At 39.6% G+C, this 27,888-nt stretch overlaps 1 protein-coding gene across 1 annotated transcript; it reads left to right on the top strand.

Annotated features, from left to right (window-relative positions):
* The first annotated feature begins 5,805 nt into the window (after positions 1-5,805).
* Positions 5,806-27,250, top strand: LOC144527034 (polypyrimidine tract-binding protein 2-like). The gene is made up of 17 exons (XM_078264858.1): positions 5,806-5,899; positions 7,144-7,165; positions 7,636-7,687; positions 8,908-9,071; positions 9,243-9,314; positions 9,425-9,496; positions 9,612-9,770; positions 10,118-10,228; positions 11,046-11,214; positions 14,235-14,312; positions 15,666-15,778; positions 18,669-18,702; positions 20,850-20,942; positions 22,094-22,210; positions 22,920-23,019; positions 23,138-23,215; positions 24,029-27,250. Exons 1-17 carry the CDS (start codon positions 5,892-5,894, stop codon positions 24,156-24,158), a joined length of 1,572 nt encoding a protein of 523 aa, XP_078120984.1. The 5' UTR covers positions 5,806-5,891; the 3' UTR covers positions 24,159-27,250.
* The last annotated feature ends 638 nt before the right edge of the window (positions 27,251-27,888 follow it).

The following is a 27,888-nucleotide window of genomic DNA, read 5'->3' as shown; positions in this document are numbered from 1 at the left end:
TGTGTGTGTGTGTGTGTGTGTGTGTGTGTGTGTGTGTGTGTGTGTGTGTGTGGGAGTAACGGTGGAAGTAACTGAGTACATTTACTCAAGTACTGTACTTTAAATGATTTGGTAACTTCACTATTATAACTTAGTACTTAGTATTTCCATATATTATTATTATTTTACACTTCTACTCCTATATATTCCAGAGGGAAATACTGTATTTTTAGTTTTTATCTGACAGCTATAGTTATGTTACAGATTTGATTTTACATACAAAACGCACAAACTTAAAAAATGTGACACGCTGTGTAGATTAAACTATGCAACAGTATATAAAGTAATAAAATTCAATGATATATATATATAGCTCTAGCAGGGCTATTCTGCCACATAATGAGCACTTATGCTCTTGATACTTTGAGTAGCCTACATTTTGCTGATAATACTTACTGTATGTACTTTTATTTAAGCAAGATTTTGAAAGCAGGACTTTAGTTTGTAATTGAGTAGTTCATACTTTTACTACTAAAGTGTGTGGTGTGCATGTGGTTGATGCAATGAATTGTTCTTCTTTTCTCTAAATCTTCACACTTCTGTCCTTTATTTAATCGCATCTTTAAGGGTCTTTCGAAAGAAGAGAGGTCGTCGCAATTCTGGAGGCAGCACCGTTTCAAACATGTCATGCATATCTTTTGCTGACGATATTTGCCGCCTTCCTCCCAGCAACGGGAGGGGCGAAAACAGTAAGGAATTAAACTTGCCTGTAAACACAGCAACTGAAATGATAGACACATAAATTCTCAAATATTATGCTCTAACTATCTGCTATTTCCCTCTGCAGTATCTACGCAAATCAGCCGGAAAACTGTTGTCAGCCTCCTCTCCATGATCATAATGTGTTTTGGTAATTAATCAAGAATAATCTCTAGTACAGCAGATTTGTTGAATTGTCATGGCATACGTTTTGTGGTATATTGTTTTTTTGGTAGATCATATCCTTACTAGATGCTTGTGTCTCTCAGGGGGATGTCTATTCAACATGTATGCTTCAAGCAGGAGCTGTTTCAGTCTGGGTTCAGGGTGGCCAGAAAACATGGTACAGTATGACCCACAAGAATGAGCTTAACTCTGTTTACAAACACGTGTTAATTCCTCTCACAACTTTAGTTTTGTTCCTGAATTTGTAATGCTACAACTCAAATCACCAGCCTGCCTCGGCACTATTAAACAGATCTTTTTTTACGTAAAGGACTGGGCTGGAAACGAGTTGCGGATGATGCAGGTGCAGCTGACAAAGCTGCAGGAAGACATGGTTAGAGCTGACGTTATGGTGATGCAGAAGCAGCTAAAAGAGCTGCAGGAGGACATGGTTGGAGCTGATCTTAAGATGATGCAAAAGCAACTAAAACAGCTGCAGGAGGACATGGTTGGAGCTGACGTTAGGATGATGCAGATGCAGCTAAAAGAGCTGCAGGAGGACATGGGTGGAGCTGATCTTAAGATGATGCGGAAGCAGCTAAAAGAGCTGCAGGAGGAACTGCTCCGCCTGAGGAAGAAGCTCATTCCTATGGCAGACACTATGCCAAACTTTGCTTTAGAATCACAGGGTAAGTCATCCTCATCATCATCTTCAGTTGTTAAGTAATTTGCTATTTGATTGCAATCTTTAAAAATAAATAAATTATTGTGGTGTGTTTGTGTGCAGGTGCCACTGTCCTTCATCATCTTAGCTCAGACACCTATCACACTCAGCCGCCATTTGTTACATTTTGGGGAATACCTTTATGGTATCCACCTGCCACCCCCCGGACTGTTATCCAGGTAGGAACCACACACACAAACAAACAAACAAACAAACACACACACACACACACACACACACACACACACACACACACACACATCCCTCAAACTCTTTTTTCACTCTGTCGTTTTCTCCTTCTCCTCAGGGACATTCTTCACTTCTGACTCCTGGTCACTGCTGGGCCTTTGCAGGTAGACGGGGACATGTATTTATCACGCTGTCCCACCCAGTCACCATCACCCATGTGACACTGGGTCACATTACAAGCATGCAGTCCCCTGCTGGCTTCGCTTACAGTGCTCCAAGAGAGTTTTCTGTCTATGTAAGTTTAAAATTTGCCATAAATTCACTGGAGCTGTCACTGAGGCCACTCATATTTTCAATATTACACAAAGAGAAAGCCACAAACTGTTCAATGGAATGCCTCTCTCTCTCTCTCTCTTTCTGTCAGGGAGTGAAGAAAGTGGACAGTGAAGCGACCCGCCTAGGAACCTTTGTATATGATCCGAATGGGGAGTCATTACAGACCTTCAAACTCCCTGTGAGTATTAAACAGTGCAGCTGGCTGCACAATGCACACATGCAGGTTTTAAATTCAGTCACTTGCTCCAATACGGAAAGCCAAAAGAATCCAAATTTGCCTCGCATCTTTTACTATAAACTTTCTCTCATTCTCCACTTATGGCATGAAGATACACAAAATATACTTTTGGTTTTAGGGCCACAGTCTGGGACGTTTTTGGTACAGCAGGGCAAGCACAATGGACTGACTGAAATGCACATTTGAATAAAAAATATTGTCAGGCTCAAGCCCTGTAAAAGATACATTTGGATGATACCATTGCAATAGTTTTGGTTTGGTTGTTTTTGGTTTTAGAGACAACCAACTTTGGTTAACAATATCAGCTCACAGTCTATTATTATTAGCAGGATTTTGCTAACAGACAAAAATTGACCCTGTGCCAAAAAAACACCCTGTGTGGACGAATAGGCCTACACATAGCCTACTGTTACACAGCTGCTCTCCACTTTATCTGATTTTCTTTACTTTTTTTTCTAATGTCACATCCTCTAATTCTTAATTAGAGGATGTGAGGTTAATTATTCTAATGTGACCACCAACACTTTCAAATCTTTTCTACTTTGTGTCTCATAAGGGTCATACAAAAGTTGTCTTCAGTTCTGTGAAGTTGCAGATTGAGAGCAACTGGGGTCATCCAGAGTACACCTGTGTGTACAACTTCAGGGTCCACGGAAAGATGCCATAAATGTCTGTTACTGCTTAAAGAATATGGACTGTTCGTTATTTATCAGAGTAGGGGTGGAGGGCTTGGGTGTGACTTCATTTTTTCTTTGTTTGATCCTCCCAAAAGCTACAAATATTTACCTTGACCCTCCATGTAGAACCTCCTTCAGTGACTGTGGAAAAATGCATGACCATATCTCCACCATAAATAACCATATTTTATTGTATTCACACCAAAAGTTGGTGGAGAAAATAAAAATGATTACGATTAATACCGAACCATGACTCTTAAACCTTGGCCCTCTAACCCACCTTCCATCGTTGGAAAAAAAGCAAACTACTGGACTAACTTAATGTCTCCTAAAGTACTGCAAACGTTAGCTATGACAATTCCAGCTCTGAAACAAACACAAAAGATGCTATTAGTCCAGCTAATGCAACAAATAAACAGCATGTAGGGAAGGAGCGCTATCACCAAAACAAATAGCTAATTTCTTATGAAAAACGCAAATCCTCCTCACAAGTAATCTCATCATCACACAAACTGTGTGTGCACTCAAACAGAATATAGGTGCATGACCAGTTATGGCGCCAGAGATTTTCTTTTGCTGGTTCTATGGGGTTGCTCAACTTTTCAGTGAGGGTGCTCTGAGATTTAGGGTTTTCCATTAATCTGCTGGTTGCCACAGTTAAATTTCCACTGCAACACCCCCAACGCGCGCACGCACACGCGCGCGCACGCGCACACACACACACACACACACACACACACACACACACACACACACACACACTTTATTCCAGCAGCAGTCAGACTCTTCAATACATTATAATGTAGCACTGCTAGGTGATTCTGCAACATGAGCCATCACATGACAATATTCTGCACTATGCATATTTATTTATTACTCTCACCTTACCTGTCTGTTTATAATGATGGGGTTTATAGTGTACATATTATTACTATTATTATTATTATTACTCTTATTCTATTTTGTATATTTTTGGACATTTTGGGACCGATTTGTGGGGATAGCTATGAACGAATGAAGTAGGCTACACCAAGCATACACTGGTAAGAGCAAATAATCAAATTTTACATGCAAACCCTTGTTTACATGCAGAAAGAATTGTGAACCTTTCATCTGTATCTCTTTAGCTAAATAAACTTAGCACAAAAAGTAAGGAAATTTGTGTTTGGTAGATTATTTCTCTGTGGTAACAATGCTTTTTAGTTCCCTTTCAAATGGTGCCCCATTTGTAAGGAACATGCATTTGTGGGATGAGCAGCAGCGCTGAGTATGTGGGTTGCACCCATGAAAAATTTGCCAAATCTTCTCTGCCAATGCCAAACAGCTTATTCTCCCATTGACTCGTTTGGTGTTTGGTGGATTGGATGATTCTGCCTACGGAAGTTGGATCGTAGGGTCAAAGTGTGGAGAAGACGTGGAGAACGCTATGCTGATTGCTGCACCGATAGAGTAACACCTTTTGGTGGAGGTAGTGTGATGGTGTGGGGCGGCATCTCCCTCACTGGAAAAACGAGGCTTGTCATCATTGGAGGCAATCTCAATGCAGAGAGATATAGAGATGAGATTCTGCAACCAGCGGCAATCCCATATCTCCACAGTCTGGGACCGAACTCTATCCTCCAAGATGACAACGCTCGCCCCCACAGGGCGGGGTTTATCAGAGAATGTGGGAGTGGAGAGGATGGAATGGCCTGCCAGCAGTTCTGACCTCAACCCCATTGAACACTTGTGGGATCAGCTTGGGCGTGCTGTTCGTGCCAGAGTGACCAACACAACCACGTTGGCTGACTTGCAACAAATGCTGGTTGAAGAATGGGATGCCATCCCACAGCAGTGTGTGACCAGGCTGGTGACCAGCATGAGGAGGAGGTGCCAGGCTGTTGTGGCTGTGTATGGTTCTTCCACACGCTACTGAGGCTCCTGTTTGTGAAATGAATACATTGTTAAATTGCCAATATGTCTTGTTTCTTCAAACTTCAATCATCCGATCCACCAAACACCAAACGAGTCAATGGCAGAATAAGCTGTTTGGCATTGGCAGAGAAGATTTGGCAAATTTTTCATGGGTGCAACCCACATACTCAGCGCTGCTGCTCATCCCACAAATGCATGTTCCTTACAAATGGGGCACCATTTGAAAGGGAACTAAACAGGCTTTCCAACGGTATAAAATGTATTACCAAAAAGCATTGTTACCACAGAGAAATAATCTACCAAACACAAATTTCCTTACTTTTTGTGCTAAGTGTATTTAGCTAAAGAGATACAGATGAAAGGTTCACAATTCTTTCTGCATGTAAACAAGGGTTTGCATGTAAAATTTGATTATTTGCTCTTACCAGTGTATGCTTGGTGTAGCCTACTTCGTTCGTTCATAGCTATCCCCACAAAATATTCTTTGTAAATCTTTACAATCATTCCCCGAAAGAACCAAGCAGGCCTGCCTGCCTTGTTGCACGATCGAAATTTCCTTCAAAACTTGCAATTTTCAGCGTGTACCTTTCTAGCTCGAAGTTTGTTGTTTCCTGAAGCAAAGGGATTTTAAGAACGGCAACACACAGAGAGAGGAAGGTGTGGATGTCAGACAAGTATCCTGGAAATGTACTCCAGTTGATCAGACCACGTCTTTATCGTTAATACAATACATCCATGGTCTTTATTGATGAGTCAGTCACCCTCCTAAGCAGAAGGTGGCGGTAATGCGCCTAAAGTTACTGTTGTTGCCAATAGCCATTACAAGACAAGAAGAAGAAAAAGAACGCCCATTTTGCAGGCATCGAATTGTGCTGAAATATCAACAGACAGAAGAGGACAAAGAGCTGCAATGGACGGGTAAATTTGTTTATATCACAACGGATACTTCTAGATACACTTTCCACAGCGGTGCATGTGATACAGACAGAATGAACCGTTCGCCGTGCCTAAAAAATGAAGATATGCTAGCTGTAAGCTATGCTGCGAACCTTGATACTGTAGCTACATTACGAAGATCGACGTTAGCTAACGTTAGACAGCAACAGCAGGTACCCACCAAGAATTGTGGTAACGTTAGTCCAATGTTGTCTGGCTTTTAGGGAAATGTGCATGACCCAAGAGCATGCTTTACATATTATCTGGGCCTTCTAACTTCGGCAATATGATAGTTAACGTTAACGTTAGCAAGCTAGTTGGCAAGAGGTAACGTTAATAACGTTAATCCAGTTGAGCATATCACTTTCTCGTGCGAAAAATAAATGTTAACGTTAGCTAACTTTAGATTAACGCAACGTTAGCTAGAGGGGAATGTGTGGGTTAAATCTTCGTATGATAAATGGTGACAATTATTGTCGGTTAGCATTACTGTAACGTTACTAAGCTGTTAACCCTGTGTGATGTCCGACATGGTACGTGCACCTGTCAGTTTGGGTCCTTTGTTCGCAGCTATACAGTAGCCTATGCTACACGCCTCTGCCCGGTTTATTGTAACGTTATACAACGTTATTTCATTATGAAAAAAGTTGACTTAAACATTAATACATCTACCATATTTGCAGAAAGGACACACAAGACAACACAATAATGTAACAAAAAACGGCTTAAAAGCATGTATTTGTCATATAACGTCAAATTGATAATAGCAACTGAATAGCTTAATACAAGTTATTTGCGTCTCGACGTTTCAAATATCTAGAATAAGATAAGAATATGTGATATTATTTAGGTCTCCCAGATTGTATTGGGTGTGTCTAAAGCAGGTTATTTTCCATAATGGTATTTAAAATGTTGTTTAGCATGTGTCACAGTTTATTAGGTGTGGGCATCCCATAAAGATTATGCAAATATGTGTTAAATTAGCCAAAACCAGTGTGTTGAAGAACCAGGAATCTAAACAACTTTTAAACCCCTATATTGCATGATTTTTCTTCTAAATGTGTTAAACTGTTACACATTTAAAGTGATATGCAACATTTTCATTCAGGATAAACTTTCAACAGCAGCATTCTCCCTTTTGAATTGAATTTTTTTTTCTTGAGAATTTGAGATAACATCATTTGCATTTCTTTTTTTTCATGTCCCTGCATTCTCTTCATTAACAGTGATGTTGCGGTTGGTGTGAAGGCAAGCAGACTTACTTTTTTACTCAATTTACCCAATCTTTACCTAAACTATTTGCATTTATTAGGTCTACATGGTGTTGTTCACAAATGGACTGGATGTAAACTAGTTACATGTTAGTATAGGGTGGGTAAATAGATTTAATACCTTATTAGTGTTTGTTGTGATGTTACAAGATAACGTACTAAAAAGATTTATGTTAAACTTTGTGGGATGGTAATAAATGACGTGTCATTTCATTAAGCTGAAAGTAAAGCCATCAAAGTAACTTGTAATTTTGTCTATTTGCTGCTAAAATGTTACGGTTTGCATTGCAGTTCATTAAGGCAGACAGAGATTATACAGTATAGTGTTTGATGTATGTTTGGTAGTACTTTGTCACTCTGCCTGTAATTGTAATATTTTTGGAATTTGTATTAGTTGGGATGTAAATCAAAGTTTAATTTCTTCATCTTTTTTTCTTGTTTTTCCAGAGAGGCTCAGATGAGCTCAACATGTACAGTAGCAGCCCCAACTCTTTGACCGGTAAATTCAATCTAAACTTGGATTTAGATTGGTAAACACAACCCACCATCAGTTAAAGATGGAATCCATAATGTTTTTAGTACATGGGGAAGTGGTCAGAAAGTGTTTGATGGGTGGTATCTGAACCTCAGTGGGTCCAGAAATGACAGAGGCTGTCTGGGATTTGGATGAGTGAATAGCATGCCTGCACAGATGATCAGAAACCTGAAAAATATCATGTATAAACAGAGCTGAATAACCAGGTTAAAAACCGTATTAGACTCAGAAGTACGAATGTGAACATACTAAATCACAAGTTGAACAAAGTAATTTTGGCATTTCAAAAGCTCAAAGCCTGTAGGGACACCAGCCAGTGCAAGGCTGGCTGAGGGCAGCTCAGAGCACCAAAATGGTCAGAAATGGACTGGCATGATGAAAAACACAGAAGAGCAATGCTTTTCAGTAGAAACTGACTAAATGAATCAGTAAATTCATTTTGCTTCCTCTATCTGTAAGTTGACAAATTGCAAGTAATTGTTATTTTCTTGATTAATCATTTGTCTACAAAGTGAGAGATTTTCTAAAGCCCGTAGTGACATCATCACTTTTCAGGTTTTGTCTGAATCACACACTTAAATACCCACAGACAAACCACACAACTAAAAATACAACAACCAGACAATTGAGAAGCTGGAACAAGGGAATATTTGGCATTTTTGCTGGAAATATGACTAAAATAAACCGACTAATATAAATTGAGTATTAAAATAGTTCTGTAGCTCACCCAGTAAGAGCGTTCGCCCCATGTTGGCTGAGTCCTGCAGCGGCGTGGGTTTGTATCTGACCTGTCGCCCTTTGCTGCGTGTCATCCCCCATCTCTCTCCCCCTTTCATGGGTATCCACTGTCACTGCATAATAAAGGGAAAAGCCCCCCAATCTTTAAAAAATAGTTGCACATTGTTTTTCTGACCGAATGGAATAACAACCCAAAAGGCCATTTTCCCAGCAGACATTTTGACTTTTCATAGTAGGAAAAGGTGCCAGTGTTACTTACATTAGTGATGGCTCTATTCCATTAAAGTGTCCCAGTAAGCCAGGAATCTTACCCTAAAACTGAAGCAGCTTAATGGAGCTTAGTCATTCATTTTTAGTATTTACACTGTGCTTTACTCTGACTTCTTATTTAATCTAAAGTTGTGTCATCGTGATCATTTATCTTTATTGTTTGTGTTAATGTTCAGCAAACGGCAGTGACAGTAAGAAACAGCGTTTGGAGGAATCCCCTCCCTCCAGAGTTCTCCACATCAGGAAACTTCCCAACGAAGTGTCCGAGACTGAAGTCATTGCTTTGGGGCTGCCCTTCGGAAAAGTCACCAATATACTAATGCTGAAGGGGAAAAACCAGGTAAACTATACCAAAATTCCATATCGGCAAATACTTGGTGACGATGAAACAAGAACGGTCTTGTAATGACATTTAGGTTTGACTGAATAATATTCTCCTTGACTAAACAGGAAAAGGTCATGGAGGTGATTTGTTATTCTGCTAAAGCTCAATAATACTGTGTTTTTCCAGGCGTTTCTGGAGTTGGGTACAGAAGAAGCAGCCATTACTATGGTGAACTACTACACAGCTGTTACGCCTCAGGTCTGAAATACATCAGTGTCCAATCCTGAAACCACATTATGAATAATCTCTTGTTGTAAGGGCTACTGACTGAATTGTGTATTTTATGGATCTTATTCTATATTATTTAGGTCAGAAACACTCCTGTCTTCATCCAGTACTCTAACCATAAGGAACTGAAAACAGACTCTGCTCTGAACCAGGTATACACATATAGATATATTTGTACACCAAACACTATCCTTTAAACAAACCAGGGTTAGACTGGTGTAGAACTTGCTGCCTTGCCCCAATTATGTTTTATTTCTTTCCACCCAGAGGGCCCAGGCAGTGTTGCAGGCCGTGTCAGCAGTTCAGGATGGAAGTTCTCCATCCTCTGACCCTGGAGTTTTGGACCTAGCTCCACCCCCCAGCCCTGTCCTGCGAATTATCATCGACAACATGTTTTATCCTGTGACACTGGATGTTCTACAACAGGTAAAACTGAACATGTTGTTTATATCCTCCATTCAGATTAGTACACACAGCCCCATACTCAAGATTTTTATTTTCTCTGATGTTTGGACCTTCTTGGTATAAAAAAAACAAACCAGCATCTGTAAAGCAAAAACAAAAAGCCTCTGTAGAGAGAAAAATAAATAAGAAATGTTATTTAGCATGAGGCCTTTCAAAAGCGCAAATTGGTTGACTTCTAATTGTCATAATGATTGTTTGTCTGCATAGCTTTAAACAAAAATGTTAAAATTAGGTTTAGTGAACTGTAATTTAAATCAAGTTTGGTCATGTTTCTATCTTATTCTCTATAAATGATTTGATTCTTCCAGATCTTCAGTAAGTTTGGGACAGTAATGAAGATTATAACCTTCACCAAGAACAACCAGTTTCAGGCTCTTCTGCAATTCAGCGATCCCGTCAATGCACAGCAAGCTAAACTGGTAGGATCACACACACGAAAATTCTGGCCGTTACATCAACAACCAGCATAAAATAAAGCAACAACAGTTGGACAGGTCTTTGGTTCTTTTGTTAGCGTTCGCCAATTACAGCTTCCATGAGGCTTTGACAGTGCGTCATTGGCTTAGACTAAGGGATTTCTGCCTGGTAAGTCTTAGCTGTTGAAATTGTGACAGCGACCATAGCATTTACTGTAGTTTTTCCTAGATAAAAGAAGGCAAAGCAATGTTTTTCTTTACTCTTTATATAGATCTTCTTTTGTGTTGTTGCATTAAAATGAGTTCATAAAGAAGCAAGGTGGATGGTTTGATGTTTGACATAGCTCAAGCTTTTTATGCTAAAATCCCTTGTTGAAAGTCTAAACAACTAATTTAGATTTTAATCTTATTTTTTACTGTGCAAGTTTTAATGTCCAATATTTGTAGTACAATAGCCTGTCTGCATTACAAGAAACTATTTACATTCCTGTTTTATTCTCGGTGAATTAGCAGAGGTCCTCTGTCTCATTCTGCCCTTTAGTGCCCAACTTTCCAATTGGTCTGTCAACTTACCTTTTTATCCCTTTTAACCTTCTTGGCATTAGAGCTAGACCGATATGTCAGTCTGGCTGATTGATAACTGTTTAATGTCCCGCTTAGTAAGTATCTTGGTCACAATTCTTGAAATAAAAAACTAATCTAGGGGGTCCAAAGGTTGTTTATGTAAAAAAAAAAAAAAAAAAAGTACTACTATATCAGTTATCAGATTATTTAAACACCAGTATGATTCTTTCTCCCCCTTTCCCTACTTCTACTCCAGTCTTTGGATGGACAGAACATCTATAATTCATGCTGTACTCTGCGGATAGACTTCAGTAAACTCGTCAACCTCAACGTCAAATACAACAATGATAAGAGTCGAGATTACACCAGACCTGACCTTCCTACTGGAGACGGAGAGACAGCCAACAAGGATCATTCTTTATTGGGTATATACACCTCTATCTACACTGCATCCATTCATACCTCCCTCCCGGGTATCCATAATACTGTCACATACACAGATGGCCTCATCTATGCACTGAACCACTGACCCCCACCCCCCTGTAGGTCATTCCTTTGCTGGTAGTGCTGCCAAAGACAGTGAGTGTGCATCAGTTTTTACAATTAAGGATGCCCTCACAGCATGGGGTTTAAAAACCCATTGCCACAGTGTCATGATAGCTTGTACAGGACAGGAACATTCCAGTATTACAAATAAATATAGATAAAGGTACTAAGAGAGCACTCCAATTTGACTTTTTATTGCCCCACAACGGACGTTTAGGGCAGCACCCTTCTGCGTGTGCACAGGCAATTACAAACAATACATATTTTTTGTATTAAGTTGAGTAATTAGTTATATACAACCAATACTACACAGTGGGAGTTAGTCATCCACATCTAGCACATCAATCACAACGAAGGAAGCCACAACCAATCCAGATCAGGATTAGTAAACACAAACCAAAACATAAATAAGCAGTGAAAAATAATTTTGTTACCTGAAACTGAGTAAAACTAAAATCTTCAAGAAAAACCAAACTGAAACAACACTGCCAGGCCAAAGAAACCAACCATAAATTAAATAAACATGTACGCAAATCATTTCAGTTTTCGTTTTTTACAGAACTGGAACAGACTTGGCACTCCAGGAGATGCCTACAATTTAGTAGTAAAAATGGCCATGGATGCATACAGTTTGTGGTGTTGTACTTGCACAGCTTTGTTTGGTGGGATTACTAATCAAGTTTGCATGTATAAAGTATTCCCTCAGCTAAAAATGTATATCGCTCAGAATATTCTCAGGAAAAGCCAACGGATCTATTTAGTCTTTAAACATCTCAGAAGAGAACTTCTTACAGTTCTGGCACCTAGGTCCAGCGCAGTGCTTAATCCACATGTAACGCTACATGACTGCACTTCCAGCAAACGTACATCACCTATCTATTCTGGGATGGGGGGGGGGAAAAAACACTCTGGCTCGTTTGTATTTCTGTAAACCAATCACATCCGTCCCCAGACGTGAACTAACCACAGACACTTGCCTCGTTGATGGACTCGCGGCGGTGTGTCGCTACAGTTCACGGCGGTGCGCTGATGCAGAATAAATATAGGGGAAACACTGGAATGGATATTATGTGGACAGCTTGAACCCACACAACTGGTGTACTCTTAGCAGTGTACAATATACTATCTAAGAAACGATATTTTCACGCTGCCACCCGATGCAGTAATAATCCGGTCAGTTGAGTCAACACAAAATTGGTGGTTAACTGGTGAGCAACTCCTGCAAATAAAAAGACATTTATTTGGTTCTATCTGATGCTGTTCTATGTTGTAAGCAGCATATAACCTGCAGCGTAAAAACTAAAAGGCTGGAAACAAATGCTGAAACATTGTAAACAATTTCAGCATTTTTATTTTGGCAAGTAAACTAAATGGTAATTGAAATCACAGTGAAAAGGATTACATTGTCACATTTTGTTAAACGAAAGAACGACAATAAGTCCCCTCAGCATTTTGTCTCTCCATCTCTCCTGTGCACAGAGCGTCTTTCAGTTCAACAATCGACACACAACCTGCCATCTGATCGTGCTCATTTACACCAACCTATGGCTATGGCGGTTCTAGTGGTAATATAGTCTCCATACGTTTTAGAGATGTTCCAGTATCGGCTCCGATACTGCCTAAAACGCTGGTATCAGAATCGGGAAGTGCTGGAGTTTATGCACCGATCAGATACCACGTAATAAAGCCCTAAAGAAAATCTACGTTAAAGTAGTTTATTTATGTTCTTTTTCCGTTATAAAGGACTGTCAAACTGGATAATAAAAGAAAGTTCTGTGGCATTCGTTGTTTGTGATTGTTCATGTTTCACAAAGAGTTTAACCTGAGCCAGACCGACAACAAAGATAGAAATCATATCACATCCATACAGGGATAGTAGTATACTATACATATTATTATGTTAAAACATAATAAAATATATGACACACTGGTATCGGATCGGTACTCGTATCGGCCGATACGCAAGTTCAGGTATCGGAATCGGTATCGGGAAGCAAAAAATGGTATCGGACCGTCTCTAATACATTTAGCAAAGCACTACCACAGGCATGAAGAAAAAAAAATGAAATGTGTCCATGCACTACCACACCCTCTCACAGAATGCACACACTCCACAGTGTCACAAAAACTGTTAAAGGTTTGGCTACATATATTGGAAATAATGACACCACAAAATGCAGTATTTGTGATTTTAAAAAAGAAAAAAAATAGACGTATTTGACTTAAAGTCCCATGTTTGTTTTATATTTGTATTTTGACATATTAGTATGCTATATGCCATATAATTAGTTAAACTGAATTCCATGTATAATTTTAGATAAATATTTGACTTATTGATAATATTTACTCATTATGGCATAACACTGTTACGGTTTTAATATTTTACTGACTTAGGCTGGATGGATTTCTTGTGATGATGAGGGGGGTGGCAGTAGCTCAGTCAGTAGGGAGTTGGGCTGGGAACCGGAGGAAGTATGGTGGTGGACTGGTAGCTGGACAGGTGCCAGTTCACCTCCTGGGCACTGCCAAGGTGCTCTTGAGCAAGGCACCAAACCCCCAACTGCACGGGGCGCCTTTCCATGGGCAACTCCCTCGCGTGTGTGTGTGTGTGTGTGTGTGTGTGTGTGTGTGTGTGTGTGTGTGTGTGTGTGTGTGTGTGTGTGTGTGTGTGTGTGTGTGTGTGTGTGTGTGTGTGTGTGTGTGTGTGTGTGTGTGTGTGTGTGTGTGTGTGTGTGTGTGTGTGTGTGTGTTCAGGCCTATGTGTAATAACAACAGAGTGAAAAACATTGCAATTTCCCCTTGTGGGATTAATAAAGTATACAGTATTATTAATTGTACTCTCTGGTGTGAGGTTAGAGAAGTGTTTTGTGGTATAAATCTAGTTGTCATTGTCTTGTAGGTACCCCATCTGGAGCACTAGCTTCCTACTCTAGTGGAGGAGGTTACTCATCTTCTCTCTCCCTCTCGCAGGGTGGAGGTACCAATTTTTTTTCTTTTTCCTTAATTCAGTTTTTCCATCACTCTGTCTTTGCTGTTTTCTGTCATGCTGCTGTCCTGTCTCTTGTCATATCATGTTATGGCTGTCTGAATGTGCCAGGGCGGATTTTCTCTCAATGGCTTTAGAGGTTTGTTTATATTACGGCTAAATTAACAGATGAGGCAAATACTGGCTTTAGGATGGATGATTAGCTGGAATTTAATCATTTTTGTCAAGTGACTGGGTACAATGCAGTTTTCTATATTACATATTTCCCTGCTTGTCTACTGGAAGTCATTAGCCTAAATTAATTGTAATGAGAGATTTTGATCAGAGTCAAAGTATTTTTTCTTTGCTTAGATTTTAAAGAATCTTAGTTTAAACGGAGGTTTCTCAGCTAGTTGCCACTTAATCAGTCTCCAAAATGAAGTGGAAAAATGCCTTTGTGGGGGAGAATCAGTTTACTTTCTGTGTGTATTGGCACTAAAAGTTACCGTTAGTTTAAGTTTATTGAAGTCATCATACAAATTGATGTTTCATGAGACGTTGTACGGTGAAATCCTTTACACATGCAAAGTAGCAGATCATGCACATAATCAAATTTACTAGCCTTGAATATAATAAAATCTGGTGACTGCAAAAGTTAACGTCTGTTGGAATAGAGCAGTATAATATGAATGGAAGGTGTTTTAAATTAGTTTAAAGGTCTCTATTTTTTAATTTGTGTTGGTGGAATTTGCCATGTAAATGGGCTGATATGATCCTTTAAGTTGAAATCATATTGATTGCTTAGTTGGTTTAATTGCTAATGCATGGCTTGGTGAGAGTTTGGCCACTCCCCTCATATCACACTAACTCCTGCCCCTTTACAGGCTGTAACCTGGTCAGAATTACAGTATATACTTACATGTTCACTACCTACGTGTCCACTGGAAGAAACAATATGCAGTACTAATCTGTGTTTTTATTAGTATTAACGTTTTGTTTTTTTTAAGTTCTGAAATCCCACTGGGCGTTTCCTTATTTTCAAGTTCTCTTTGTATGTAATTTAGGTTTTAATTACATTTAAGTGGGAGATCCTTAATTACACTGAGTACATAGTTGGGGTGGATAGGAATGAGTTATCAAGGATTTGAGTCGTTTAACCCAGTTTACGCCATGCTCAAACTACTTATGTCTAAATAATGGCTTCTACATGACAGTGTAGATAATGGCCATTACTACTACAGTCACCTTTTTTATTGGTGCAGTTGAAGTTTTAGTCTTTTTAGTGTTATGGTTTTAATCTACTTTTCTGCTGCTGTATTACAAGTTTGACTCTGACCTGTTTATTGTCTTGTGCTTTCCTAACAGGAGCCATCAGTCCTCTGAGCGCTGCAGCAGCAGCGGCAGCAGCTGCTGGTCGTGTTGCTCTGTCTGGGTCCGGAGTGTCAGGAGTCCTGTTGGCATCCAACCTAAATGAAGAGGTACACTAGCCATAAGCGTAACTGTGAATGACTATTTGCAATCTCTGCTTCAAATCACTCATTCCAACTAATTAACAGACACTACTGGATGATTTTCTGGAGTTGATAGTAGTTTTAATTCCTGTGTGGTTGTAGGTGAGCTTAGCCCACTTTACAGCATGATTTATTATGCATCCTCCACCAAGATATAGTCCATGTAGTATGATTAGGGCTGCAACTAACAATTATTTTCATTGTCGATTAATCTGTCGATTATTTTCTTGAATAATCGATTAGTTGTTTGGTCTATAAAATGTCAGAAAAATGTAGATCCATGTTTTCCAAAGTCCAGCATGACATCCTCAAATGTCTTGTTTTGTCCACAACTCAAAGATATTCAGTTTAAAGTCAGAGGAGTCAAGAAATACTAACATTTAAGAAGCTGGAATCAAAGAGTTTGGACTTACTCAAACCGATTAATTGATTATGAAAATAGTTGACAATTAATAGTTGACAACTAATCAATTGATTAATCATTGTGGTCATAAAGTGTCAACATATACAATATTTGTCTTGTCAATACACCATTAGATATACAATTCAGCATTCAAATATCTTAAATATTGGTGATATAGTTATTACTTTTCACTGCACACTGAAAACTCTTGTTATTTTAACCGTGCGTGCTCCATGGACTGTCACAGATCCTAAACTTTAATGCGCACATTATAACTATATCAGATCTTAAAAGTTCTGTTGTGTTTTTTTTTTAGTTTGGTTTTCTCTAAATTGAACACCTACATACTTGTATTCTTTTATCTTAGATGTCGGTCTGTCAATTTTCAGTTTCTTCTGCAATTATAAATATGCACCTACTCTTTCATCTGAATCTCTATACCTACAGTATCTGTGATCTGTCTCTGTGTGTTACGTCTCTCTGTCAGATTTCTTCTCTCTCTCTGTCCGTCTTTGTCCCTCTCCTTGCTGAGATGGACTCCATAGTGGAGTGATGTTTTTTTCACACCTCTGACCCCTTCTGGTAAAGTCTGGGTTCAACAGCTGTATCTTGGCTGTATAGTAGCAGCATACTGTTCTCTCCGGTGACCGATGAACTTGAGAGCAGCAGCTGCTGCATACACTTGAGAGTGTGCTAAATACAATCCGGTTGCTAGGTAGTGGTTGAGTGTGGTGTGGCCGTTGTGAATGTTGTGAATGTTGAATCCAGGGGCTAGTTTTTCAATCACTTGTTCATCCTTTATCAACTTCGCCATCAAATGGACATACTAACATCTAAGGTCAGATTTTAGTCAGGTTCATGCAGTACACTTAAAGGACAATTCTGGCGCAAAACGAACCTAGGGGTTATTAACTGATGTGTACCTACTCTGTCGCTCTCTGGGACATGATATCATGCTAATCGAATGAGTTGGGAGCTTTAACGAGGCTACCGCGGACCGCTGGTTAGCTTACAATGCTAGTATTTGGGGCATGGGGACACTCAAATTAAATCGCTATTTAATACCACTAAAAAGGCTCGAAATATCGCCACACTTTAATGTTAGCATAATTAGGGTCCCTAAATGTGAACCGAAGCATTGACAACGTTTTAAGTGTACAGATAGTTTATTAAAAAGATAGATTATAAAGACAGTCACATTCATGTTTACTTGCGGGAGCCATCTTGGAAACCAGTCATGACTAGTCGAACGCTGTGCAACGTGGAATCTCCATAGACAGTATGGTGATATTTCCAGCCTTTTTAGTGGTATTAAATAGCGATTTAATTTGAGTGTCCCCATGCCACACCACTAGGATGGGTTCAAATGCAGAAATAGAATTGGGAATGTGACGATTAAGAATGAAGTTTTTTCTGTGATATCATTTCCTTCATTTCCAGCACCACTGCAATTGAACTGGACAAGAGAAAATTGTTCGGTTAGTTTAGTTGATAAGTGGTGCGGCAATGATCATCGACACGCCTCAAACTTCAGGTTGGTTAAATACCTGCCTGCGTTTCAGACCCTCATTTGGCAAACCTTTCTGAGTGGAAATTAAAGGTCCCATATTGTTAAAAGTGATATTTCCATGTTCTTATTATAAAGCTCTACACGTGTCTCTGTCAGCCTAATCTACCACTGTCATAGACCGTAGTCCTTTTGGCCCCTGTTACCTCCAGTAACCTTATGTGATCTGGTTGGCCATCTGATTCATGATGCTGCCCCCTTTGGTTTGATATCTCCTGCAACTCACTCTTTCATTCACTTTATTCATTTTTCCATTCTTAAATGTATTATTTTCTACCTTGCTCCCAGCCTTTTTCCTCAGTGATAAATGAATTCAGCAGGGAATGTGTGTGCGATAACAGAACTGGAAGACGTGTGTGTGTGTGTGTGTGTGTGTGTGTGTGTGTGTGTGTGTGTGTGTGTGTTTTAAAATCGAACCAGCAATCATTCAGACTCCGTTGATGTTCCACTGATGCTCTGTTTACTGACCTCTGCTTTGGTTTTTGTCCTCTCCTTTCTCCCTTCCCCGCCTCCTTTCTTCCCTCCTCTGCTCCTCCCTTCACACATTTATTTGGCCGTACATCCTTAAATGTTTTACACTTCCCTTAAAACCCTCCCCTCTCATGTATGTTTACCCTAATTTTGTTTCACCTCCTTTTCCTCTCTTCCCTCTTCACTTTACTTAATCCGGTCTAACCCCAATTTGGGTTTGCTGTTTTGACCCCGTCTCCAACCCCCAATCCCCCATTCCCTCCCTCCATCTTTGCTCCACCCCTCATCATCATGGAAACCACCACCTCCCCCCTCGTCCAACGCTGGGCGGTCTGATCTCTACCTTCGTCTCTCCTCTTCCTCCTCCTCTGCTCCTCCTCTTCCTGTCCTCTGCTCTGCGGTCTCTCTCTCTAAAGATGGTCACGCCTCAAAGTCTCTTTACCCTCTTCGGTATGTTCAACCTCTACTATTCTATCTGTATATCTCTCTCTGTTAATCCAATTTTGTTCACTTTCTTCAGTGATGTCGTGGACACGCTATTCCTCTATATCTTTCTGTATCTACAAGCCTCCCTCTATCATATTGTACACTACAGAGTTAAAATCTTCTTCTGTCTCTACATTGAAAGAAAAGTGAGTCTGGGAGATTGTCTGTTTGGTCGGTTTGTCTCTTAACTGATGAGAACAAAGACACTCAAATCATTCCTGTGTTGTGGAAGCTCTGTTCCAATTAAAATGTGGTGTAAAAACTCCAAATCTACATTTAGACTGAAATAATACTGAGGTTAGTGACTGCCAAGCTAGCATCTCCTGCAGCTGCTTCACAATAAAAGCTGCAAATATAATCATGCTGAAAACATTTTTATGTGAAACAGTGGCAGTTTGCATTAACAATAATAAGCACAGCAAAAGACTTAATTGGAGCCTTAAAGCTATAGTGCGTAGTTTCTGTCGCCCCCATGAGGAATTCTAAGTAATGACAACAACATTGTCAGCGTGTCCACATGATACAGCCTTTCGTGATCGCGCACCACCCCACCCACACCCCACCCCTCCCTCAGCAGTTGCTAGTAGCCAAAGACGATACGGAGGATTAAAAAAACATGATGGTCTCTTCAGAAGAGGTCATTATCTTTACTCAAACTTCTGTGCGGGAAAGTAACCGGACGCCACAATCTTCTGAACATAGCCATACTGAGAAACAGAGAGAGTTGTGTGGAGCTGATAGTCTTAATTAGCTACGGACAATAATATCAAAAAGTTACGCACTAAAGCTTTAAAAGCACAACAACAACAAAACCGTTGAGGATGCAGTCTGTTAGATGAAAGGAAGGAATAGGGTTGTGTTCCATAATGGATCAATTGGCAAAATCCCCGATTTCCTAAGCTGACGCTAAAAACCTCTTATTGAACCTTTTTATTTCTCATTACGCTCTTATTTTGTATTAACAAAGAGCAAGTTAGAAAATGTTGAATTGTAGCAGATTTCTCATGTTAATTACATAAGTTACTTGACAAAAGGACAACTAAAAGTCTACTTGGCCACAGACGCAAGAAGAAAATACCACTCTCCAATAACACTCTACTCTGTGAATGGACTGTCGAGTACAGGTTTTGGATTAGTTTATTCAACATTTGCTATTCTAAAATGGTTTTACAGTGGTTTTGTGTAGAACACAGGAGCCTCCAATCTGCCAGGGATGCATGGATTATTGTAGTTTTTAATGTTCTCACCAAATGAATGCTTAAGTTGATCATGACAGTCCAGTGTCCTCACTAGGACTCACTCTAGCTCTTAAACCCTCAGCATCTCTTCTTGTCTTTTTCTCTAGATTTTGTATTAATCAAGTGCAGTCACAGTTCAGCTTTTCAGTTCATTCTACAACTTTGCAATTGGGATTACACGTCACTCAGTCTTCTAAACTAGGCACTGCATAATGGACACATTAGACTGTCTACCAGCCCATCAATATTTAAAATGTTGTCCAGAACTCATTGGACCTGTTTTAGCTGCTCCAGGATATCCACAGATATTTCTCAAAGTCTTAAATACTCTGCATAAAAAGCCTAAAGAGAGATTATTTTTTTAAGTTCTTCTTTCTGCATTTACTTTACACATTTATCTATACAACATATTCTGTTATAGGTCAGTCAATTTCTTCGAAAAGGTTTTGTATAAGGTATATGTTTCGCCCACGTTGTCCATTTATGGTTCTACATTTTTAATCATCAAGCTGGATTTCTGAATCACCACTCAGCCACATGCCAAACAGTTTCAGGTGTATGTCAATGGTAAAACTCAGCTGAGCTGTCTCACTGGTCGACAGTCATAACATTAAACCACTCGGTTATACAGAAGTGTTTGATTGAGTTTCTAGTTGAAGTCAAATGGGAAGATTCCATCTTTTCTTTTCATTTGTCTTTCTAGCACTAACTTTATTCCTTCCATCCTTCACACCTCTCCTTTCTTTATCTTTGTCGGCTCCATCTCTCCTGCTCTGTCTGTTCTGTCCTCCTAATCTTCTACTCTACCCTTCTCTCTCTTGCTCTCTCTTTCCCTCACTTGGTCTGCCTCTCTCGCTCTCTCCCTACCTTCAGGAGTCTATGGTGATGTACAGAGGGTGAAGATCCTCTACAACAAAAAGGACAGTGCTCTGATACAGTTGTCCGATGGCAACCAGGCTCAACTGGGTAAGTTCTTATAGTAGCAATGTCAGTCACTGCTATTGAACTGCAAACTGAGATTAATCAAGACATGATGACTTTATATATCAAATTCAGAAGTGATTGTTTAAGTCCTGCTATGCACACTTGTTAGGTCCACTGGTCTGGGTATTTTTCAAATGTGTATATATGGCATTTTGAAAGGTAAATGCTAAAAAATGAAATTCAAGAAATCAATGTACATTTTCTCTTAAAGGGGCGCTATGCAGTTTTGGCCATTTCTTCACTGTTTTCTCGCTTTTTGCTCGCTATTTGCTGGCAGGTTTCTCTATAGAGCTCCCCCTACAGCTTCGGAATAGATATTTGGCAGCTCCGATGTTTATTCGTGTCTGACTCCTTGTTTGGTCAGTCTGCCGTTTCCTCTTTCTCTGTTCCTCCGACAATGCTTTCCTAGCTTTCTGCTTCTTTTTTGCCGGCTCAGCCATGACGATAGTGTGAAAAACTCCATTGCTACCTTGTAAGCCGGTTCCTGAAAGGGCGTATGTGTGCAGTGCAGTGAAGCAATTCGTTACATCGCGAGACCTGATATCACGCGATACTATCGCCGGCCCAAAGTTGCGAGGGTGGTTTTTCAGCTCACAGGCGCTAGGGGGGAGCGAGACGACCACCATTCAACTCGAAAAAAGTCATATAACCATTCCAATGACTCCGAAGCTGTTCAGTTAAGGTAAATTAAGCTAAAATAAACTGCATAGTTCCCTTTTAAACTGATAAGAATGGGAATGTAGCATCATGTCTCATCTAGCTTTTTTGACAAAATATTTACATGCAGTTTGCATCCTAACTATATTGTGAAATAAAGATAATACATATGTATATCTTCTCACGTTGCTATGTGTCGAAGTCAATACAATTGCCACTGTAGAACCAGGTTAAAATCTTAAGGTTCACTTGTTTAAAAAAACACTGTAGCATCGGTCACTTCCTTAATATATATTTTACTATAGAACAATTTCATGGATGTGAATTTGATTGATTTGATGATGATGATTGATTTGATTTGATGATGATGTGAATGATTGTTCTACCAGCATGATATACTGTATCATCAAATGTGGAAATGCTGTCAAGCTTTTAGACTTATCACTGCCCGTATTTTCTATTTTTCTCACCTGTAGCTATGAGCCACTTGAATGGTCAAAAGGTGTTTGGCAAAGTAATGAGAGTGACACTGTCTAAACATCAAACTGTGGCTTTGCCCAGAGAAGGATTGGATGACCAGCTACTAACTAAAGGTAAGAGCTTTTCTACACCCTGAAGGAGAGCTTGTTTATACCTTTTGAAATTGCTTATTATGCATTTAGTAGTCGTGGTGTATTTTTAAGTTTGGTTAGTCAGCAATTTACAGTGTCAACAGCCAGATGAGATATTCACAGGTCCATGACAAGTCTTTGAGTAAATACAGTAATATAAAGCCTTTACTGTAAAATATTCCAAAAAGTCTAACATATTCAACCTCAGTCACAGCATTGGCCTTTACCGTGCCTTTCTTTCTATACAACCAGAAATGTTCCAGCAGGAATGTGATCTGTAATTGTGGAGAAATAATTAACAACATCACAACCAAGATTTCAGGTTTCCATGACGTTAGCATGTAGCTACATGTAGCAGTGTATATAAAATGTACGCACTGCAGCAACGTCTGTTGAATGGTGTCGAAGCCCACGTGTTGATGCCTGCGCATTGATTTTGAATTGTAAAATAATCCAACGTGGGTCTGACAATTTTATAGGAACACAATGCAGAATTGGTGAAGGTCTCTTTTATTGAAGTTGACAAATACTTGGCACAGGGTTTTCTCACTCTAGGTTTATTTGTTTTCCAAATCTGTGGGTTGTGTAGAAGTCAAGCAGTGCCAAAGTTATAATAATAGCAATACATTCAAATGTTTTTGTTACGTTAGATAATTTCTCACTATGTCAATGTTTTGTTTTTCTTGGACAGATTTCTCTGGCTCACCACTCCATCGCTTTAAGAAGCCAGGATCCAAAAACTTTCAGAACATCTTTCCTCCCTCTGCAACACTTCACCTCTCCAATGTCCGGTACTACAACCACTACACATACTAGTCAAATGACGCTCTTTTTGTGTTAGTCAGGCAAATAGTTTGGCTTCATGCTACTTTGCTTTAAGACGATAATAGTTTCTTTTTGCATGTCCAGGGATGGACTTGGAGAGGATGATCTACGACTTCTGTTCTCTAACAGTGGAGGAACTGTTAAGGCCTTCAAGTTCTTCCAGTAAGGAGCACTTTAATATGAAGCTCTTAATGACACTGCACATATCTAGCCTGAAAACATCTAAATGCTTTGAATGTTTTTATATTTCTCTGATCATCTTGCAATTTTTGCTTGTAAGAATGAAAATGAGATGATCTAACCACCTACATTTATAATATATTCTGTACTTTGTGCATGAAAGATACTTGTTATGCTTTAGGCTGACTGAAGTAAATTCAGACAAACAAGATATATGGTTTCTTTTAGAGCCAGACCGATATATCGGCGGGCCGATATTAGGCATTTTCCAAACTATCGGTATCGGCATTTATAATGGCCGATAAATGAATATTTAAAAAATAAAATAAAAATGGACGAAACCCCCTTCAACCATGTTCTGAGTGTTGGCGTTGCATAGTTTGTCCACCAGAGGGCGTTCTACAACGTCCCTGTTGGCAACACTTGTGTTTAACCCTTTAAGTTTCATATCTTAAGTTTGTATTTTTATACATTTTATTTATCAGAACTTTAATATATTTTGATGTTCCTCTGTTCTGTTGTGACAATAAAACAAGTTTATTTTTAAACTGCATTATATTATTTTAGGACTCATAAATAACTACAAGTAACTAATGTTAGGGAAATCTGTTTGTTTTGTTACGCATTTCTGGATTCCTTTTTTTAAATATAAATAAATAAATATATATATAATCAGAATATCGGATTTTGAAATTACCAAATATTTGTATCGATATCGGCCTTAAAACTCCTTTATCGGTCGGGCTCTAGTTTCTTTCCATAGTATCGACTCTGTCTCTGCTCTTTCCTCATCAGGGACCGTAAGATGGCCTTGATCCAGATGACGTCAGTAGAGGAAGCGATCCAGACTCTGATGGACCTTCACAACTATGACATGGGAGGGAATCATCACCTGAAAGTTTCCTTTTCAAAGTCTACCATCTAACCCTCAAAGCTGACTCCTAAACCTTAAGATCTATGACGAGCGAGGAAGTCACTATCATTTGAGTTCTTCTCAACATTTTCTGTTAACCTCTTCTGTGCTATCCCCAGACCTTTTAATGAATTCGTACAATATTGTACCAATGAAATGTAAATGCAACGCTTCGAAGTAAAACATTAGAAATAGTTTTCAGTTAAAATATAGCAATGCATACATCAGTCCTGGCCTAAAGGCAGTTTGCAAAGTTTACAAATTCCTGACTATGACATCTCAAAGAGCAACTCAACACCAGCAGAAAGCCGTGTTTTTGTTTGTCTCCTGTGGTTTAACTTCTCACCTTGCTGCAGTAAAGATTACTCCAGGGTGAGTGCGTGCACTAAAGTGTGATTTATGCTTCTGCGTAAAATCTACGCCACGGCTACATACGTAGGTACGTGGAGACACGAACCTACGCCAGACCCCACGCCATATCCTGCACCTCTCGAAAAATGTAACAACACGTCGCGGCGACGCGCGTCGCTCAGCCGTGGCTTGGTAGCGTCGCATTTCCCCCCAACTCATTTCCTGTTTCTCCCTGTCCATAAACAACATGAAATCAAGGAGAGGGTTAACTTTTCCTGCTACAGATTTCCCACCGTGGTCAGAAAGCACAGGGGAGACACTTCGTTTCTCTCACTATTTGACGCACAAGTATAAACTTCAGGCCACTTACGTAGGCTACGGCGAAAGCTCTGCGTGGAGCCTCCGCAGACCCATAAATCAAGCTTAAGGGTGTGGCTACAGCTACAGGTGCACACTTGTGATCACACCCAACCACAGCCATCAGTGATGCTGGTCAGCGGTAAAACCATGGAAATGGAATCAGAGAAGAACAGACATTCCCATTCAAATCAACGTAGCAGGACGGTCCAGCGCTTTAGAGCCATGTTCACGCTATCTATATTTGGGAGCCAACAGGGACATCATGGTGCATTCAGGTGCACCTGTGTCTGTTGCCTTGCTGCTAGAGAAGAATTCAGCATTGCTAGATTTAATTGCTTCACATTTCTACATGAGTTCTCAAACTAGTGAGTGTGACACACTTTACGGCCACACTGAAATGTGTTGCCACCATAACTGCGAACAACAAACGCCATTTTCTCTTGAACTAGTCCAATGACCACGGCAAACAGTTAATTGTTCGTTGTACTCTCATTCTATGTTGATGGGTAAAACAGATTTGAAACCTACCAGAGAAGACAGTGAAACACTGCTTTTACTTTTCAAAGCAGTGAAGAGTTTTAGTTTTTAATTAAAGCGACACTAGAGAACTTTTTCCGCTTCGGCCCCCCTACAGGTTGGAAGCAGAATTGTCCATTACATTACATGATGCAAGTTTGCCAGATTGGGTGGCGGATCTGTAGTTCGAATGAACTGGACAATGTAATGTAATGGACAATTCCGCTTCCAACCTGTAGGGGGACCGAAGCTGGAAAAGTTCTCTTGTGTTGCTTTAAATCTTTATCGTTGCAAGTGCAAATAGCAGTTTTTTTGTTTTGCCCTAGCCAGCGATCACGTGTCAATATGGCAGTAGTCTCTTTTCCTTGGATTTTCTGTTGAAGATTGGGTTCCTGTAGTTAGTGATCTGTTATTTTTCTATACATTGTGTCGCTACTTGAACTATCTATCCATTCTTATGCGTTCCCAAGCAAATGCCAATTTGAACCCCAAACTACCAGCCATTGTCCATACAGCCACTCACCATTCTTTGTGGTATTAACTCAACATCTCTGTCACGTCAGATTCCATCATCTATCCGTCATTTGACGATGTCTTTTGAACCGTGCATTTTCTGACACATAATTCTCAGTGTGCTGGTTCATTCCTCCAAGTGACATCCTGTTCATTCATGCACTGTGGTGCATTCAAAATTAAAACGAAACAAAATAAAAAATATTTGTTTAGGTTTAAGGTACAGGCATAAGGGAGATGATTTATACTGTTCTCTCCTCATCTGCAATGTAAGTTTTACATTACCAGCATCCACTCCTCTACTTTGTAGGCATGTTGGCAACCTACACTAAACCAGCTTGCAGCTTTTAACAATGTTGCTGCACTACACAGAATCACTTTAAATGTAGTTTAAATACCAGATGGAACTAAATTCTGAGGACTTCAGTACCCAGAAATCCTCAAAGGAAATGGAATGAGCTACTTGTTGACTGTCTAAATTTCAAAAGGCAGTTTTTCTTTAACTGGCACACTTTCTTGCTGTTATTTCCATAGCTGAACAATCCTGTCTAAGCTGTTTATACATGATTTGAATAAACGCCACACGTTCATCATAATGAAGATGATATTTTAGGCATTCTCGAAAATAGAAATAATTCTAGGCTAATGATAATTGTGAGGACAATTGAATACCCCCGAAATTTCCTTTATAATCGTATTGACATTAACACATTGCTGACATGTAATAATAATGAGGATGCAAAGGTGGAGCTTTTACTGAAGAATAGAGTCAACTGTAAATTTCCAGTTTAAATCCCATCCCACTCTTTTATAAACTATAAACTGTGAGTGAGCGCACACGTACATACACAGGATGCATGCTAATGCTGTCTGGACAAGGTTTCAACATGTGATTCTGGTCTTGGTCTCTGATTTTTGGGGGAGGCCTGATGGGACCAAAGTACATGTGCCTTTAGTCTGTGGTCTGGTTTGATCTGTTGTGTCTTTATACAGATGTGTGTTGTAAACCTGTAGAAACGGATTATTTTGTTAATTCTTTTTAAAATGAAGTGATCCTTGTCTTCCCAGTCCTCTGTTTAACATGCGCGTATTTATCAAGCAGAGATGCACAGAAAACTGGGTCACTGTTTCAACTAAGGTCTTCAGAGTGGGTTTTTATTTTTCACTCATCTCTGGTTCTTACAGCTGCAGTTTTGTTTTGAGAATGTTCTTTGTGGTAACATTTCAGATTAGCCTAAATTAAACATCTTTTCTACCAACAAGCCCAAATTAAAGTGTGTGTGTGTTTGTGTGTTCGGACTAGGTTCAGGCCTCTGCTCTCCTCTGTATCTTACCTGTCAATAAACTTCTCTCACTCTGTTCAATTCTGTCTCTCTGCTCTCACTTCTTTCTCTCAACGTTTCCCTCTTTCAGCTATTCTGTCTACATTCCTGCTGAGACATTAAAGCAGACCGCATGTTCAAACTAAAACACTTAAACTACAACTAAACCTGCATTAAGACATTCTGTAAACAGGCTTCTCAACAAAAGATAGTCGGCTCAATCTCCAGCAGGATCAATTTGGACGGGGAAATGAAAGAACACTTGCCTCTTCCTCATTGTAAGCTTGTAAGCCAATGATAGCAGAGCGATATGGCAAGGCCTGATTACCAACTATAAAAGTACTGTTTCTGCAGTCAATGATTCAAAGCTGCCTGTTATTGGGCACACCAATCTCCTCCACTCTGAAATGGGATGACAAACTGCATCATCTAAAAAAAGATCAGAGACTATTTTTCCTATGCCAACTCAAGAAGTTTGGAGTTTCTATGTGTGTGTGTGTGTGTGTGTGTGTGTGTGTGTGTGTGTGGGGGGGGGGCTGCTGCAATTTTATAGAGCTGTCATAAAAAACTATGCTGACTTTCTATTTTGTAGTTTGGCAACTCCACAGCAGAGAAAGCAGCTGGACAAAATTGTATGCACTGCCTCAAGAATCACTAACTGTGAATTCACTCCAATTTCA

This window comes from Sander vitreus, chromosome 12, assembly GCF_031162955.1.
Source record: "Sander vitreus isolate 19-12246 chromosome 12, sanVit1, whole genome shotgun sequence".
Lineage (NCBI taxonomy): Eukaryota > Metazoa > Chordata > Actinopteri > Perciformes > Percidae > Sander > Sander vitreus.
The sequence above is the reverse complement of the archived record's forward strand: the minus strand, read 5'-3'. Positions and strand labels throughout refer to the sequence as shown.